The 15,139-nt window shown below is 39.0% G+C and overlaps 1 protein-coding gene across 2 annotated transcripts in view; it reads right to left on the reverse strand.

The window, feature by feature from the left end:
* Positions 1-15,139, reverse strand: part of Gpat3 (glycerol-3-phosphate acyltransferase 3) — a 67,783-nt gene that overhangs the window by 51,166 nt on the left and 1,478 nt on the right. For both annotated transcript variants that reach the window (XM_046457689.2, XM_046457688.2), the window contains exon 3: positions 5,834-5,900. In XM_046457689.2, coding sequence (XP_046313645.1) covers positions 5,834-5,900 — 67 coding nt within the window. The remainder of the gene's footprint in view (positions 1-5,833; positions 5,901-15,139) is intronic.

Here is a 15,139-nt window from a genome sequence, read left to right on the forward strand (position 1 = left end):
AAAGAATCAAATCATTCCCCTGAGACAGGCACCTATTTTCCACTCATATAAAACTAGTTCCATTTGTCAGATTAAATATTCTATTTAAATAATTATTGATACTTTATTTGGCCGAGTTTTTAATTTTATGGTTAAAGTGTAAGATTAACCAAAAAAGAATAAGAATGTAACAAAAAAGATACCCATTGCTATGTTTGCTTAGGTCATTTTAAAGAAAAAAATTATAGACACAGTTAAAGCCCACCCTGTCACCTCTTCCTCTTCCTCCTAGAAGATAACCACTCTCATGTAGCACATATCACTTCCATACATAGTCTGTACCTACCTAAAAATTTGCATAATCCATTTCTGGTAGTAAATTTTTAATTTTTGAAGGGAGTGGTCTGGGGATAGAACCCAGGGTCTCACACATTTTAGACACGCATACTACCATTGAGCCACACCCCTAATCCTGTGGTAGTAAATTTTAAATAAATGTTATATTATTCCTTTTATGCTGTTTTAACACTGTTTTAAATTTATCTACTTTGTTCTCTCCATGTAAATTCAATTAAATCATTTTGGCTGCTGTACAGTGTTTTTAAAAAACAACTCATATCAGGCACAGTATTACAGGCCTGTAATCCCAGCGACTTGGGAGGCTCAGGCTGGAGGATTTTGAGTTCCATGCCAGCCTCAGTAACTTAGCGAGGCCCTGTCTCAAAAAAATAAAAAGGAATGGGGATGTGGCTAAGTGGTTAAGCCACCTGGGTACAATCCCTAGTACCAAAAACACAACATCTCTCAAACGTCTATTACCAAAATATTATCCCACATTTTCTGTGAATCTAAAATAGCTTATTAATGTTATTGTAACCAATGTATTTAAGCTATCAGTTAGCTATGAGTTAGTAAAATGCCTCACAGAAAGAATTCCAAACATAAAATTAGAAGGAAATGTTAGACAACATTTGGGTATAACAACAGCGTTTCATCTCAGTATTTCATTCCTTCTGAGTGTTTGGGTAGGCAAAGGGGAGAGCCTGAAGGCATGAAGTACAAGGTGAAGGAGAAATTTAGCACAAGGGCTAAATTAACAGCAGTCCACATGACCCCAAATCTTCACAAGCAGTGGCAGCTGGAGGAGGGTTCCTGGAGGCTGCCTGCCCCTCCCATTGCCAACAGTGCCCACTCGAGCCAGAGTCACACTCCAGGGAGCAAGGCCAACATGACTGCACCACCAGCCTATGTACAGTATTTCTATTCTTATGAATCACTCTTGGGTAAAATGCAGGCCTATTCATGCTTGTTGACTTTGGGTTGGTCATAACTCCAACGTTCTGGTATAATACAATTATGATGGACTCTCTGAGTAATTCAAGTTAACTAAAATTTCATAATTCATTATATTAATTCCAATTTTAATCAAAAGTGCTGATTCAAGCTTATTGGTATCCTGGGAATTAGGTGCCCAAAAAGTGAGGCTGGCAGCTCTTAAAAGTCTCTTGCAGCATTTACAGCAGACTAAAATAAAAGTTGCGAGAAAAGCAGCAAAGAAACCACCAGCATTCTCTTTCCTTGCCTTAGCTTACCATGCTGCTCTTTTGCACATCTAGGGTACAACACAGGTGTGTGCCACCAAGCCTGGCTTCAGATAAGCCCAGAAGAAATATAGTGCTAGAGGGATTTGACTTGGGAGGGAAGCTCGAAATGTATTTCAAAATATGTGCTTCATTAAGTAAAATAGCAGCAGAAGGAATGTTTTATGTGTATGTAGAAAATAAAAATAACGATTTTCCCTGTCTAGACAAGATCTACCTCTCAGAAACTATTATTGGGACTGTATCATTCAAAATCACACCCTGAGCTCCTGGGTCCCCTAGCCAGCCTGTGACCCTTGCCTAAACTGACTGGCTCAACACTGACTTGTGTTATCATTGGCTGTGGTGCAGAGACATGATGCTCCCAAGAGGGAAGATTGCACCAGCCAAGCACACAAATGTGCAGTATTTCATCACCCTCTATTGGTCTGTCTAGGATTGTGACACTACTTTTCCGTTGACTCTAAATACCAGGCTATCAACAGGCACAAGTCCTGGCTGGCCAAGTGTGGAGTCAGCATGGGAGCCGAGATGCATGGCATGAATGGCTCTTGGATTAACAGAAATGGATGAAGCACAGATCAGAGCCTAAATTAGATCTCATTGTCCTTTGTTTATGTACCTATTTTAGCATTATCACAATGGATGGTCAGATGCCTGTCTTCCCACAGGGACTTTACCTTAATTGGCTTTGAATCCTGTGACAACCTTAGATATCCCAGATGCTCAATAACTGGGAATCAATTCCCAATTTTATCAGCTAACAAGAAGGGCAGCTACTCTGAATGAAATATAACAAATTTTGTAGACACTGGCCTTACTCTGAACCATTATATTTTATTATAATTTATATTTTCTCTTCCTGTTCACGTCCACTCTTTCCTGGAAAACACAAAGACCAAAAATAGATAAGGCAGATGTATGACTATAAGAATAATAATAACACAGTAGATGAAAGTCCGAATGAAGTCCTCACCTCCACATAGCCTTTAAAAAAAAAAATACAGGTGTGCATTGTGGCACACACCTATAATCCCAGCAACTTAAGAGGCTGAGACAAGAAGATTGCAAGTACAAGTTCAGCCTCATCAACTTAGTGAGACCCTGCCTCAAAATAAAAAATTTAAAAAAAATAGATCTGGAGATATAGCTCAGTGGTAAAGTACCCTGGGCTCAATCCCTAGTATTAAAAAAACAAACAAACCAAAAAAAAAAAAAAAAAAAAACCTCTAAACCTATGCTTCTGGATACCTGCACCTAGTTATTTTTTTAATCCATTTAACCTACTAAATTGAAATACCATGTGCCTTTTTAAATTCATGGCCTAAGTCATACACCACAACCACCCCAAAGTATAGGGCCCATAAAATTTCACAAGATCAATAATGGCCCAAAGTCTCAGTAAATACAACAGAAAACCAGCAACAAAGTTTGTTCTTTCCTTAAACATTTTTTTTCCCCTGTACTGGGGATTGAACACAAGGGATGCTTTAACACTGAGATACATCCCTAGTCCTTTTTATTTTTTATTTTGAGAAAGAGTCTTGACAAATTGCTGAGGGCCTTGCTAAGTTCTGAGGCTGGCCTCAAACTTGCAATCCTCCTGCCTCAGCCTACTGAGTCACTGGGATAACAGGTATACACCGCCACACCTGGCTGTTCTTTCCTTATTAGTAAGGATGCACATTTAAAAGTGTTCCCACAGACTAGCAGTAGAACTACTAGATACGGAACCAAAGGAGGATCACATATAGTCAAAAAGATCCAGGTTGATAAAATGTTTGGTGTTTAAGCATACACCCTCCTAAAGCTCTACTAGCTGCTTCAGTCATCTGAATAATAATTACACAAAAAAGGCTCAAATGTTTTCAAATACTTTGCCATTTCCACAAGTTACAACAATTTTCTACAATTCCTTTTAGCCAAGCCTCCAGAAGATAAATTCCTTCTAGTGAAATGTCTGACAAAGCATGATAATTTTTAATCCTAAATCAGTGAGGCACAAACTTTTCTACATTACTTTTTATAAACACATAAAGGCTTACTTCTTTTTATAATTAAATCTGGGGATTTGTTTCTTTCTTATTGCTTAACTATTGTTAGGTAGGAAGCAAGGCATGGGGAAAGGGCTATCCCTTAGGGCTCTCCAGACTACCTGGGGCCCTCATGACACTTCACCTGAAGCCCCTTCCCTGAGGGGAAACTGGGCCATCTTGCAGTTAAAGAGAGGAAGCAAGATGACTTGAAAGGGAATTCAAGACCAGAAAGGGAAAGTCATGAATCTTGGGAATGCCACAAGTACTGACCCAAAGTTAACTTGTTGCTAGTTAACATATCATTAGCATTTCAGTTTCCACCCCTCTGTCCAGGGGAAAAAGAAACTTACACATGCGCAGGAGAGAAGAAAGTATGTCAGGTTCAGCTGTCAAACAAGGTATCCATGAATCCCAGATCCACCCAGGGGAGAGGGGAGAGCTAGAAAAGCCCAATAAAAGAGAGCTCCACTGTGTAGACCACACACACACACACACACACACACACACACACACACACACAGCCTTGAGCTACTTCACAGCTCTGCCCACACTGCTCTCTCAAAGTGTTTTCTTCACTTTCAGTAACCCTCTGCCTTGCCTGCCAACCTTTTGTGTCCTGCTCAGTTCTTTGCTCAGGAGGCCATGAACCTGTACTGGGGACCCCCTAAAAACCCCTCCCTTTGTGCCAGTAACACTCTGATCCAAGTGTCTTTAACAATTCTTAAAATTCTTACCCTGCATGAAAGGGTTTCTTTGGACAAAGGTAAAGACAGGGACTGCCTGGCCCAGTTGATTTGCTAGTTAACTCCTACCAGAAGCTAACAGGAGTCATATAGGGGAAAAGGATATCATGTCAAAAAAGTTTAATAAATGGTATGTTAAATAAAATTAAACACTTTTCTTTATTACAGGACTTTTCTGAGCCTTTATCACTACGCACTAGTACTCTCCAAAAGGAAGGGACAGTAAGCTTATCCCTCTGGAGAGTTGGTTGTTGTTTGGGGTTTTTTGGTGGGGCAGTAGTAGTCAGTTTTCATCACTATTACAAAAGAAATGAGGCAGGTCATGTTTGGGGTTTTTTGGTGATGGGGATGGAACCCAAGGCCTTAGCATATTCTAAAAACACACTTTACCACTGAGTTACACCAGCAGCTGAGAGTTATTTATTTCATGTACACTATTACCATTAGCCTTTAGCAATAAAGCATTATTTTGAGGAACGTACTTTGAGGAACTCAAGTTAGAATAAGATGCTAATAAAGCCTCAATTATAAGTGTTAACTCCCTGGTACTTCAGTAAGCCCTGCTATGTTTGGATACGGCTTAAGTGTGTTCCCTCAAAGTTTCATGTACAGGAGACTTGGTCATTAGTGTGGCAGTGCTAAGATGGTATATAACTTTATAAGATCCTAGGTCAACTGAGGGTGCTGCCCTCAGAAGAGATTAAGATAATCCTCTGCAACTCCATAGTAGTTCTTTTTTTCCCCTTCCTTTTCAATAAATTGTTGAGGCTGACCTCAAACCTGCGGATCCTTCTGCTCCAACCTCCCAAGTCACTAGGATTTTAGGCATGCACCATGGCACCCCGCCCCCATGATACTTCTTACAAGTATGAGTTGTTATAAAAGCTTGAAGCCTACCCCTGAGTCACTCTCCCTTCTTCCTGTCTTACCATGTGATCCTTCTACCCACATGAGCTCCACCATCCACCATGAGTTCCTCATTAGAGACCAGGTGATCTTCCCATGCCATGCCCTTGAGCCTCCAGAACTGTGAGTTAAATAAATCTCTTTTTTTCATGAGTGGCCTGCCTCATTTCTTTTGTAATAGTGATGAAAACTGACTACTACTGCCCCACCAACACTTTTAAACCATTGACTCTATCTTTATAACCATAGGAATCCATCTTCAAATGCACACCCTTAGAAACTAAGACACCACCTATACAATACCTGTAATAAGAACATATAAATGAACTATAACACTTATCACCACCTTCATGATAAAAAGTTATATAACAAATTAGAATAAATTAAATTAAATTAAATAAAGTCAACCCAAACTCAGGCATCTGCTGTTTTGCATTAAGGACAGAATTTTAAGTAATCCAAGGCCTAAGGAAAGCACTGCTCTCTGTATATTTCACATTCAAATTGGGAAAATATAAACCTACCCAATGTGAATATTTTAATGATCATAATGAAAAGAAAGACTTACCAACAGAAGCTGAATTTTTAAGAACGGACTCCTTCTCAGCTCCTTTTTCAATTCGTAATGTGGCCCACTGTTCAAAAACAAGAAGTATTAATGTAAACTCTTCTGTAGACACAATGTAAACTACTCAAACCTTCATTCTAGCCCTCAGTTTCCTTATTATAAAATGAGAATTATCATTCCCATCCCATAAGATTGCTGTCAAGATTAATTGACATTACATGCATAAAGACCTAAACACGGGGCACAAAGTATAATGATTCTTTTCATAATAAACTAGGCATTCAGGTACAAGACATGTTCAAAGAGGAATCAGAAAAACTTGCAGAGCCAGGCTCAGTGGCTTCTCAGGAGGTTTAAATAGGAAGATCATAAGTTCAAGGACAGGCTGAGCAACTTAACAAAGCCCTGAGCAACTTAGCAAGATGCTTCCTCAAAATAAAAAGGGATGTAGTTCACTGGTAAAGCATCACTGAGTTCATCCCCAGTTCACCATCATCATAATAATAATAAGGTTAGGCATGATGGTGCTCGCCTGTAATCCAGGGGGCTTAACTGAAAATTCAAAGCCAGCCTCAGAAACTTAGCAAGGCTTGGAGCAACTTAGCAAGACCCTGTCTCAAAATAAACAGTAAAAAGGGTTGGGGATGTGGCTCAGTTGTTATGTGCCCCAGGTTCAATCCTTGGTACTAAAAAAAAAGAGAAAAGAAAAAGGGAGGAAAAAAAAAAAACAGCTTACAGAAAGAAGCAGCACAGACTCGGAAAGCTACAAAGAGTAAGTGAAATCACTAACTAAATAAAAAACAATCTGTCCACCTAATTACTGACCTATTAAGATGCATAGGAAAAAAATGTTATGATTATAAGGATCTACAGGCTTAGGAGAATTTAAGAATTGGAAAAACAACTCTCACTTTATTTAAATATACTGAGATGTGTTTTTAATTTTTTTCTTTATACATTTCTTATGTATTTCTAAAATTTACCTTTTAATATCATAGTTTAAAAAGCACAAGGGAATTTTTTCAACTCAGTATTCTAGAGAATCCTCAAATGCTGTCTTTTAGTTTAAAATAGCCAATTAGCCAGGAGCAGTGGTATATACCTACAGTCCCATTTAACAGAGACAGGAAGATTGCAAGTTTAAGGCTAGCCTCAGCAAACTAGTGAGAACCTGTTTCAAAATAAAAAATGAAAAAGGAGTAAGGATGTGGCTCAGTGGTAAAGCCCCTCTAGATTCAATCGCCAGTACCACAAATGAATAAATAAATAAATAATAAAAATAGTTAATTAGGGGCTGGTGGTATAGTTCAGCAGTAAAGCTCTTGTCTAGCATGAGCAAGGCCCTGAGTTCAATCCCCAGAACACAGAATAAAAAGAAGAAAAGCAAATTCAAATGACATCTAAAAGATTACAATTTGATTTCAAAGTGGGGGGGAAATAAGAGGCAAAAAGCTATGTAAAAATTATAATTGAATATAAGTACCCATAAAGGCAAAAACCTTTACTATTAGTATTTCCAAAAACCTATTACTAGGCTCAACAGGTGTGTAAAGCAGAGAAACTGAAAGTTTTTTTAAAAAAAATAAATTAGAAAATAACTGACAGAATAAATAGCCCAAGCATAAGTACAAAGGTCAAGGATTCTGGCACAGACCACCAGGACCCCTGCACAACAACTTAAAAAGCTAAGAAGGCACATGCCAGCACGCTCAGGAAACACCTATAAATAGAAGCCTGATCTTCCAGCTTCAAGTGGCAAGTCACTGATGACAATTAGACTTGGTCTTAGTCTGGCTACATCATTTTAGATATTGCTTATTTGGCACAGGGTTTCTCAAACTCTGGACTCCTACCTTTTCTCAACTGAGATAAAGGTTAATTTCCATAGTTTCTTACTTAAAGCTTTGGACCCCATTATCATTTGAAAATAAGCCAAAGATATGATAAAATAGAATATTGTTTTTATAATAGTTTACTTTTTTACAATCCAGCATTATTAACCTCAGAACTGACTTTTTAATTGTATGCAGATGATTTTATATTTTATATAAATGTAGTTCCATAGGTTGGAATAATTACCCCATGCTCATATGATGGAAAATATTGGTATTTTGTGGCAGTTAAGGGCTGAGTTATAGCCCCCAAATTCATATGGTGAAGCTCGAACCCCATACTTCGGAATGTGACTGAGAGAGGTCTTTAAGAGATGATGAAGTTAAAATGAAGCCCTTAGAGTGGGCCATATTCCTATCTGACTGGTGTCATAAGAAGAAATTGGACAGCCAAAGAAATTCCAAGCATGTGTGTGCACGGAAAAAAGATCACGTGAGGGCATAGTGAGAAGGTGAACCCCTGCAAGACTAGGAGAGGCCCCAGATCAAAACCACGCCTGCCGACACCTTGATCTTGGACTTTTCGTTTCCTGAACCATGAGAAAATAAATTTGTGCTGTTTAAGCCACCCAGTCTGTGGTATTTGGTTGTGTCAGCCCTAGCAAACTATACAATGACATTTTTCAAACACTGAGTGACATTCCTTAAAGAGCAAGAAAGAGTTTCAGAATGCCAAAGAACTGCAGTGACTGTGCTCAATGTAAACAAATGTTAGACCAGGCTCTTATAATCCCAGCTATTCAGGAGGCCGAGGCAAGAAGGATCACAAATTCAAGGTTAGCCTGGACAACTGAGAGAGACTTTGTCTCAAAATAAAATGAAAGGGCTGGAGATTATAGCTCAGTGGTACAGCACTCCTGGATTCAATCCCTGGTAATACACAAACACACACACACACACACACACATGTAAATGTTATGTTGGAGAAGCAGCTATTTAACGCTAAAAAGAATTTGTATTAGAAAACCATTTTCTTCCATAGGTTTACTCTCCAGTGAAAGTAAAATCCTGCCTGTGCTTTGCAGCCAGCCAGCTATATGCTGGAATTTTAGTCCTGTCATTTCTTGGCTCCAGCTATTTCAGAGAAGAGCCTTTAACCTTGGAGCATCCATTTCATCATCCCTAAAATGGGGACAATACCAAGGGTGGTTGTGAAAATTAAAGGAGCAATATATCTGTTGCCATAGTAGGCCATAAAGAATAGCAATGGCTTCCTCTTCCTCCCCACACCCCACACCTTATTAAGTTACCAAAGATGACCAGTTTTTTCTCAAACTATCAGTGTGTCTCCCAATAGATACCCATTTTTCTTTCACCATGCCAGCTTCTTCCACCAATTGAGTAAGCCCAAATATAAAGGCAGAATATCTCTACTAGAGGTTCTGAATCTCTTCTAAAGGATCTCAGAACAAATCTACCTCCAAGCTTCAGGAGAAGGCAGCTCTGTAGGCAAGAGGTTTCTGAAGGTAAGAAGTGGCATCTAACAACACCCTTTATTGTTCCCCACCTCAGTCTCACCCCAAGGAAAGCTAAGACACTTATCAATCAGGCTTTCTCTCCAATTAATTTCCACACCTTCTAAGAGAAAAATGGCAGCTATCCAAAATTCACCAGTAAGAAGCAGTTTCAAGTCTAACTTTAAAACTTAAGCCCAAAGCTTGCAATATTGTGACACTGTCACCTAGACAATTACAACTTCCAATTTTTCAACTATCAAGACATTTAGGGATTGACTAAAGATATGGAAAAGGAAGAAGAAAAGTGCATAAAATTGAATAAAAATTCAAATTATGAAGCTCACTCAAGTAACAGCTGGCTGCCATCTATAGCCAAATGAAAGTTTCTTGACAGAGGCTGTCATCTTGATAGACTAAGAATGCAGCCTCCAAATTAAAATCCCATTCTGTCACTGTCAGCTGTATGTTGCTGCCCAGACATATTTTCTCTCTGAACCTCCACCTTCAGATCTATCAGTGAGAGTAATGATAGAGTTGTGTGGAATTAAGATAAATGCAAAGCACAATACTTGGCCAGCTTTTATTTAATATTACTTTCTATCATCAACATCGGGGCCTTCTAGCACATTTATTAAGTTCCAACATCAGATATAATATCTATTATACAGGTGTTAATAAACATCTGATAATTATTGATGTACTTTTTTTTCACCCCCAATATTAAAGATTGAACCCAAGGAAACTTTAACAATTCACTGAGCTACATTCCCAGCCCCTTTTACATTTAGGCTTGAGACTGGATCTCACTAAAGTCCTGAGGGTTTCAATAAGTTATGAGGCTGGCCCACAACTTGTAATCCTCCTGCCTCAAGCTCTAGAGTCATTGGGATGACAGCTGTGTACCACTGTGCCCAGCTTGACATGCCTTTTTAAAACGACGGAGAAGCCGCGATCAGTGGCATATACCTGTAAACCCAGTGGCTTGGGAGGCTGAGGCAGAAGGATCTTGAGTTCAAAGCCAGCCTCAGAAAAAGTGAGTTGCTAAGCAACTCAGTGAGACCCTGTCTCTAAATAAAACACAAAATAGGGCTGGGGATGTGACTCAGTTGTTGAGTGCCTGAGTTCAATTCCCAGTACCCACTCACCCCCCCCCAAAAAAAGAAAAGAAAAAAGATGGAGAGGGCTGGGGTATATAGCTCAGTGGTAAAGTACTTGCCAAGAATATGTGAGGGACTGGGTTTAATCCTCAGCACCATAAAAAAATTAATAAAGATATTGTGTCTATCTACAACTTCAGTTATAATTTTTTTAAATGTAGAACTAATTGGTGGAGAGAGGAGAGAGTAAAAATAATATACAAAAAAAAAAGGAATAATCTGCTCTGAGTACATGTTGACTCACCAAAGATCTGAAGATACATTAAATCTTAGCTTCATATAGGTACATAATTAATTAATTTTAGATGAATTAAAACAGTATCAAAGAATGTCCTAATCCAAACTCCATGAAATGTTCAGCATCTACTGTATATCAAATGCTTTAATTTATTCTCCTTTAATTTGCAGAATAATCCAATCCATCATATTTGTCCATACACATGTACAAACTAAGCTTGAGATGTTAAGTGACCTAAGGCCACAAAGTCAGAAATTTGGAGCAACTCATTCATACTTCCATCTTATTCCTGAAAAATGGAGAAAAGCTGAACACAGTAGCACAAACTTGCAATCCCAGCCACTTGGGAGACTGAAGTGGGAGGATTTCAAGTTTGAGACTAGCTTAGGCAACTTTGCAAGACCCTGTCTCAAAACCAAATGAAAAAGAAGGCTAGGGGTGTAGCTCAATGCTAGAGTGCTTACCTAGCAAGCACAAGGGCCTGGGTTCAATCCCCAGCACCAGACACACACACACACACACACACACACGAAGAAAAATTAGTCCTATTGTATGTCCATTGCCTGTATATCTGATTAGATAATTTAGATCGTACGTATCATTCCCTTTCTATCAACTCTATATTCTCTTTCCATTCTTTATTTCTCTCTAAACATGAACCTTAAGTCAATGAGTAGCAATCCATCCTCACTCTCACCCCAATCATTAACCTTACAATTTACTTTCACGGTTGAGAGCAGCACATTTCAATGTTTAATCCGTGCTCCTGTTAAATAAATACAACTTCACACTCACCCTTCCACAGACTCTGACACATACACACTACCATCTGGATCAATTTCCCTCTACACATCCTCTCAGATAAAAGTTTTACTTTTCACAGTTCTTATTCCTAAAATAATTTCCCCCTGCTGGGTGCGGTGGAGCACACCTGTAATCCCAGTAGCTGGGAGGCTGAGCAGGAGGATCGTGAGTTCGAAGCTAGCCTCAGCAAAAAGTGAGGCACTAAGCAACTCAGTGAAACCCTGTTTCTAAATAAAATGCAAAATAGGGTTGGGGATGTGGCTCAGTGGTCAAGTGCCCCAAGTTCGATCCCCAGTACCCAGAAAAATAAATAAATAAATAAATAAAAGAATTTTCCCCAATATAAAGTTATTGTATTGACATATATTGACCAATAAATTATTATATATCCCTTGGAAATCATTGGTTAAGGACTCTTTAAACTCATACTAAGCCAAGCATTCAAGCCTTGTCCTCAAATAGTTTTCCATGTCAGAGACTTATACACACATCTAGAGACAACCAGCAATGCAGAAGGCAGCATGCAGCAGGTGCTCAATAAATGACATTAAATGAATTGGCAAACTAAGAAGGGGTCAGAAAAGAGTCATATAGCTCAGTGGATACCTTCACATTCAGAATGTTCTCCACATACAATTCAACCTACAGAATTTGAGTTGAAGGTCATATAAAAAACACTCCACTACTAATTAAATTTCTAGAAGTAAATACATATGGACAAAACTAAATGAACTTTTTAAATAGTATGTAAATTGTAACCAATAAACTTGAGAACTATCCAATTCTTCCTTTAATTAATTAATTTATTTATTTTAATTGGATATATATGACAACAGAATGCATTTTGATTCATTGTACACAATTGCAGCTCAACTTCATTTCTCTGGTTGTATATGATATAGCATCACACCATATGTGCAGTCACACATGTATCTAGGGTAATGATGTCCATCTCATTCCACCATCTTTCCTGCCCCCATACCCCCCATTTGCCCCACTAAAGTTCCTTGTTTTTTCCATGCCCCCCCCCCATTATGGATCAGCATCCACTTATCAGAGAGAACATTTGGCCTTTGGTTTTTTGGGACTGGCTAACTTCACTTCACATGATATTCTCCAACTCCATCCATTTATCTTCAAATGCCATAATTTTATTCTCTTATAATGCTGAGTAGAGAACTATCCAATTCTGATCAAAAAAGCCCAAAGAATATTTTTGGGACTGGAATGTAAAGATGGGGACAAAAACAAGAATCAAATTAATTGAGAACTTACTAAGCAATAATGAGTGACAGAAGGGCTGGGTCTTGAGTGGAATCTACAAAAAGGCAGCATATTGTCCAGGACTCATAATGTTCTAATGCTAGCAATTGGCACAATTTTTAAAGGAATTATTCCTACAGTGGGGAAAAGCAATCCACTATACTAACCCCAGCCTAACAGAAATGTCTCTGAAATATCTAACACTATTCTAGGTAAAGGATGGAAAATCCAGGGTTGCTATTTTCCTTTCTGAGCCTGAAGCAGAAATCACTATCATACCTCTCTTCCCTAATGAGCCCAACTGCTCCCCAACATTGGAGCTTCAGGCAGCATATCCAGCAAATCAGTGGACTTACAAAAGGAATTTCTGTTCAATTCCAAGCATCCCTCTGGCCTAATAAGTTGGTGTTAGTAACAAAGGTTGTTTCTTGTGGTGCCACCTACCTGGTTTCCAAGCTACTTGGTGTATCTCACTCTAGAATAGAAAATTGGCATTCTGGAAAAAACTAAAGTTCTTGGTTGTCAAGGAGTTCATCTCTGAGAGTCTTCTCAACTCCAGAGAGACAAATATCAAAACTCAGGCCAAGCATGGTGGCGCACATCTGTAATCCCATCGGCTCCGGGGGCTGAGACAGGAGGATGGAGAGTTCAAAGCCAGCATCAGGAAAGGGAGGTGACTAAGCAACTCAGTGAGACCCTGTCTCTAAATAAAACACAAAATAGGGTTGAGGATGTGGCTCAGTGGTCGAGTGGCCCTGAGTTCCATCCTTGGTACCCACCCCACCCCACCCCACTCCCTTAAAACTCAAGGCCTCCGCAAACTGAAAGCCAGACCCTGGATTGGAGAAAATTCCATCAAGATAGTAAATTTGCCTAGCTAAGAACAAGTAGCTGGCCTCGCCCTTAGATATCTCTTTAGCATTCCCTAAAACACAAAGGTAAAATAGACAGGAGTAAGCAACTGGAAGCCAGCATGTATGATAAACCTTCACTCAGTTCCCACTTGGGGTATGAGTTCCAAATGATATTGTTGTACAAGAGAAGAGTTCAATCATTCCGGAGTGCTGAAGATGAGGGAATAACAGCTGAAAAGGAGTATCCTCTGTGGGGAGAGAATTCTGAAGAAGTTCTAACAGAAAGAAGCAGCCAGGAAAATCATGGCATAGTGCAACCACACTCAGAATGTAATGGCAATGAGAAAAGCTCAATAATGAGAAATGTCTCCCAAGTAGAAACAGTAGAACTTCAAAACCATTGAGGGCTGCCAGGCCAGCAGCCCACACCTATAATCACAGCAACTTGCAAGGCTGTGGCAGGAAGATCTAAAGTTCCAGGCCAGCCTTGGCTATTTAGTGAGGCCCTGTCTCAAAAATAAAAAGGTCCAAGGGTGAGAGTCAGTGGTATAGAGCGCCTCTGAGCTCAAGACCCAGTACTGCTAAATATATAAGTAAATAAAAATATGAGGACTGGACATGAGTAATCAAATATAACTTTAAGGGCTCAGCAAAGAAATAGCCATAAAGACCAAAACCTGGAGTAAAACAGAATATTAACATGCATAAGTCACTGTCCCATGGGTTATATAGTATATCTGGGAGTCACATCCTTACTGAGGAAGAAGAGCAATAAAGCCATGTCCTACCAGTGGACAGAAAATAAAGGCAGAAAAATGGGAACACGTATTATAAGGTAATGTAGAAGCTAGAGAAACAAAGATGACAGAATCTAAGTAATCATATTATTGTTTTAATAACAACACACATACATAGCAATGAACACATGCAGACACATTTCTAAGGGCTTGACATATTTTAACTCATTAAAGCAACAGTACCAAAATAGGTACAATTTTTACTCCTATTTTATAGGTGAGTTAAACAAGGTACAAGATGTATGTGACTTCCTAAGGTCACATATAGAAAAACAGAGCTGGGAGACTAGGGATGTAGCTCAGTAGTAGAGTACTTGCTTAGTATGCAGGCCCTGGGTTCAATACAAGTTATTTAAAAAAAAAAAAAAAAAAAAAAACGGAATAGGTTTTTGGTACCAAATGTAAACAAACCTGAACAGCCTACAGGGCCTCTCTTCAGGTAAGACTCCTGTTTTCAATACTTAGTTCAGACAAACCACTGAACTCTGAGTCTCGGTTCCCTTATCTGTAAAAGTGGATATACCTGTCCTCCCTACCTGATAAGACCCTTGAAACTCAAAAAATCCCTGAATAAGGGTAATCTGCTGTTATTCCCTACTGGACTCACATGCATCTAACACCTTTCTCTGCAAAATTTGGAAACAAAACCTTAGGTAGGCAGAACTGAGGTCAAAGAATAGACCTTTGCAATGGCATTTCAAGTGCTATTGGTTAGATAAAATTTCCATGACTCCACGGAAATAAAATCAGATTTCTTTCTGCCATCCAGCAATTGGTTTCTTATCTTGGAAATAAAGTAGAACACAATGTCTTTGTGGACAAGATATCTTTGAGCACCAAAGGA

Source organism: Marmota monax, unplaced genomic scaffold (assembly GCF_021218885.2).
Source record: "Marmota monax isolate L192 unplaced genomic scaffold, Marmota_monax_Labrador192_F-V1.1 WCK01_AAM20220418_F8-fsc00128, whole genome shotgun sequence".
Taxonomy (NCBI): Eukaryota; Metazoa; Chordata; class Mammalia; order Rodentia; family Sciuridae; genus Marmota; species Marmota monax.